General features: G+C 38.2%; 1 protein-coding gene across 1 annotated transcript; it reads right to left on the reverse strand.

Annotated features, from left to right (window-relative positions):
* Window positions 1-2,144: 2,144 nt before the first annotated feature.
* Window positions 2,145-3,168, reverse strand: LOC144473553 (histone-lysine N-methyltransferase SETMAR-like). The gene is made up of 4 exons (XM_078187507.1): window positions 3,163-3,168; window positions 2,980-3,057; window positions 2,602-2,852; window positions 2,145-2,505 (listed from the first exon to the last, which is right to left on the reverse strand). The coding sequence occupies exons 1-4, from the start codon at window positions 3,166-3,168 to the stop codon at window positions 2,145-2,147; spliced, it is 696 nt and encodes a 231-aa protein (XP_078043633.1).
* Between the last annotated feature and the right edge of the window lie 1,025 nt (window positions 3,169-4,193).

Raw genomic sequence — 4,193 nt, forward strand, 5'->3', positions numbered from 1 at the left:
ATGTGTGACTTTTACTTCATAGAATTTATAAAAAGCATATTTTTATACAATAAGAATTTTTTCATTTTTAACTCCTCCAGATTCCCTACTCCTACACTTTAATTATTTAAGAATTACTTTTTATTTATATTAGGTAGTCTAATATCTAAAGATAATCTCTTTAAACAGAAAAACATATATGATTATTATCGTCATTTGTGAGAAAAAATGTTTTCAATAAGGCTAATTTTTGAAATTTAATAATCATGTATTTTTTTAACGCAATCATATCTTTTTCTATATTGTTATTGTTCGTGAAAATACGAATTCAGAGAACCAGAAAAGTAAATCATAACGATAGATTATAATGTCGAAAAATGAATCACAGAAATTAAAAAATTTCAAATTTTACATAGGTTATATTTTCATTCAATCGCGTTATTCTCGAAGACGTCTCGACATTTTTGTCAAACTTGCAAACAAATTTTCACCGAGTATGTATAACTAAGGTCTACGTTAGTGTACGTACGAAGATAACCCTCGATCACTGGAGGAACACGAATTTTTCATCCGGCCACAGAGAGCGCCGCTATCCATTTCGTTCGCGCGTCCTGTATCTCCCGCGTCCTTCCCCAGAAATCTTTTCAAAATTTTTCGCGCCGAATTTGCAAGTGAAAATTTCTAAAGTTCTGCCGCGGGTTCGTAGAATACCAGAGTAGACTTACAAAGTTTCGGAATTATACGAGGCGGCCACTTTGAATCCGTGAACACCGGCGTGCAAAGTGCGCGCAGTCTGTAGAAAGCAAAGTGTAGCATGGTCTACGAAATGTTCAAAGCTTAACTATGTCACTCTTAAGTGTGGCCGTGACAATAGCACTTAATTCGGTCGACCTTCGTATCGCGGAATATTAATGAAATTTGGGTCAACAAATGAGACGTTGAAACTCTCGGCGGATAATGTAAAAATCACGAGACGCACAAATGGTCGAAGATTTTAGACCAAAGTTTTGAATGAACTTTGTTATTATTGAATTGAACTTTGTTATTATGCCTTACAAACAGTCGGCGATGATGATAAAATCTGTGCGAGTTTATAGAAGGATTATATAATATTGATAATATATTTCTAAATAAATTAAAAAAGAAACATTACAACTCAGTCGTCAGGAGTGACTTTTGATCCAAGATTTTTCAAAATTGCTTCGGGGTGAATGATCTTTATACCTAAAATTAAAGACTGAAACTTCTTAGATTAATTTGTACGAAGTTAATTGTAAAAGTTACACACGAAGCTATGCTTTTTCAAATCTTTTAATTAAGAATTTATAAATTATTTTGTACTGATTTAATATTGATATCAGAGCTTCCTCCAATGCATAATATCATCCTATGTCATCCAGATAGAAATAAAAATTGCTCTCCTTCTTAGATATGCGATGTAAATTCTTCTTGCAAGTATTGCGATAGACTTCATCAGAATTGATAGTTCCCATAGCTCGCGACTTGCGTTGAATGCTAGAACACCCGGTAACTAGAAGAATATTTGCATGAAAGCGATTTTTCAAAAACTCACCACCATCCTCTAATCAATCTTGCTCACTCGGGTCCTAATATTCCGCGGGCTTAGGCGTCGAAACTAGTCACAACTGTGCAGCCGAATCAATTCGCACAGCTGTCCTTCGCAGCTCTATTGAAGTTCTCTAAAGCGTGACTATCATGCCACATTCATGGCGATCGTTGCGCCCGAATGCTCCGGGCAATACTTCACCGGAGGTTTGACGCGTCCGCAGGTGTAGGATCGTCACGTCGCGACGAACGTCGCGACAGCTGTGGATACCTGACAGGTCGCGATGGCGCCAAGCACGTTGTTTAACGATAATTATAACGGCGCCATTTAGCGATCGGCAATCTGCAGCGGGTGCACGTGTTGCAAGAGGGATGCTTGACGAAAACGCGGGACATTTAGAGCCAGGCCTCTAGATTCAAGATTCGAGATTCAAATATCTACGGCGGAGCTTCTCTATTCAATTCTCTAAATTCCAGTTTCTATATTTAACACTTTACCGGGTGATTATTTCACCATAAATATTAGGCGAAGTAAGAAGTTCTGAGCCTTTTTTCCCTTTATTTCGACGATGAAATTCACAAAATTAGAACGATCCGACTCAGATCAAATATGTGCCATATTGTTCGGTAACTTTTGTCCATTTTGAAGGCAATTTCATAATTCCGCGTTTGAAGAAATCCTCGTCCCTATTGGTAAAAAACTTCACCAGCTTATTTTCACAAGCCCCTTTCGACGCCAGTTTTTTACCATCAAGAAAATTTTGCAAATGCTTGAACAGGTGATAATCGCTTGGTGCCAGGCCTAGGCTATACGGCGGGTGCGATATAACCTCCCATCCAAGCTCATGGAGCTTCTGGCGTGTCGTTAAAAATGTGTGTGGCCTGGCGTTGTATTGATGGAAAATAACGGCCTTCCCATTGACCAATTCTGGACGCTTCTCGTCGATCGCTTGCTTCAGTCTGGTCAGTTGTTGACAGTATATGTCCGAATTGAGTGATTAGTCCGATGAGAGTAGCTCATAGTGGAAGATTCCTTTCCAATCCCACCAAACACACAGTAAAACCTTCTTGGTTGTTAATCCGGGCTTGGTGATCGTTTGTGTCGGCTCACCACGCTTGGACCACGATCTTTTTCGCTTGTTATTCTCGTATGTGACCCATGTTTCATCTCCAGTCACCATTCGCTTCAAAAATGGGTCGATTTCGTTACGCTTCAGCAAAGAATCGCAGGCACCAATTTGCTCCAAAAGGTTCTTTTGCATCAATTCGTATGGCACCCATACATCGAGCTTATTTTTGAGACCAGCCTTATGCAAATGATTTCAAACGTTTTTCTAACTAATCTTCCGTTCCTGAGCAATGGAATAAGTGCTCCCATGCCGATCTGACTCGTGATTTCCATGATTTTATCAACACTTTCGACGTGTGGCATACCAGAACATGTTTCATCTTCGACATCCACATTACCAGAACGGAAGCGTTGAAACCGCCGTTTTGCTGATGCATTCGATTCTGTATTGGATCCATATACAGCATAAATTTTTTTGGCCGTCTGCTCTGTTTTTTCCCCTTGGTCGTATTGATATTGAAAAATGTATTGAATTTTCCTTTTTTTACCTCCATTTTGGAACGCTCTAACACACAAGTGGATTCACTAAATAAAAAACGGTTACACAACTTTTTTGAAGCGTTATATCGCCTTTAAATCGCCGTATAGAATGACAAGATGCAAAGTATACATTGTGAGATATGGCTCACTAAAGGCATCTAACGAAAAAGGCTCAAAACTTTTTACTTTACTAATATTTACTTTACTAATATTTTTATATTTTTATATGCCAAAATGCGTCAGAAGCTACACTTAATCTCTTGTTCAGTGCATAACATAGCCAATAATGATAAAAAATCTATGATGAAAAGAAAATGGAAGATCGGCTTCGTTTTGGCTCGAATCCTTCGTTTTGTAAAAATTGGGGCTAGTAATAATGATAATAATACTTTACCCTACTTTTGCGACAGCGTTAACATGGATGGAGTGATAAGAATCGGTTCTAGTTTTTTGTGTACAATTTTTTGAACAACAACAGTACAATCTAATATTTCTATCTTAATTATAGGTAACAAATTATTGTTTGCCATTACAACTGATTCACAGGCTACCGATCTGTAAATGTTGGGGACAAAAAACTAATTTATAGACTATCAATAAAGTGTTAAGCACCTAAATCCGTACCCTTAAATTCAACCATTTAGGTTTAAGCCTCTAGATACAAACTTACGGATTCAAACTTCCAGATGCAGTGTTCTGGATTCAGTGTTCTAGATTCAAGCCTTTACAATCGTGTCTGTAGATTCGAGCCTGTAGATTTGAGCCACTAGATTCGAGCCTCTAGATTAGAGCCACTAAATTGGAGCCTCTAGATTAGAGCCACTAAATTGGAGCCTCTAGATTTGAGCCTCTAGATTAGAGCCACTAAATTGGAGCCTCTAGATTTGAGCCTCTAGATTCAAGCCATTAAATTCGAGCCTCTAAATTCGAGCCTCAAAATTCAAGCCTCTAGATCCAAGCCATTAGATCCAAGCCTTTAGATTCGAATCACTCTATTCGAATCTGCGGATTCTAATCACTACATTCGAGTCTCCAGATT

This window comes from Augochlora pura, chromosome 7 (assembly GCF_028453695.1).
Source record: "Augochlora pura isolate Apur16 chromosome 7, APUR_v2.2.1, whole genome shotgun sequence".
NCBI classification, from domain to species: Eukaryota; Metazoa; Arthropoda; class Insecta; order Hymenoptera; family Halictidae; genus Augochlora; species Augochlora pura.

Bases quoted from the DNA above. Each gene is read 5' to 3' on its own strand.
- LOC144473553 (XM_078187507.1), bottom strand. The intron at 2,853-2,979 runs GTATGCCACACG...CATTTGCATAAG, and splicing joins CGAAGATGAAACATGTTCTG to GCTGGTCTCAAAAATAAGCT. The intron at 2,506-2,601 runs GTGTGTTTGGTG...ACAACTGACCAG, and splicing joins ACAACCAAGAAGGTTTTACT to ACTGAAGCAAGCGATCGACG.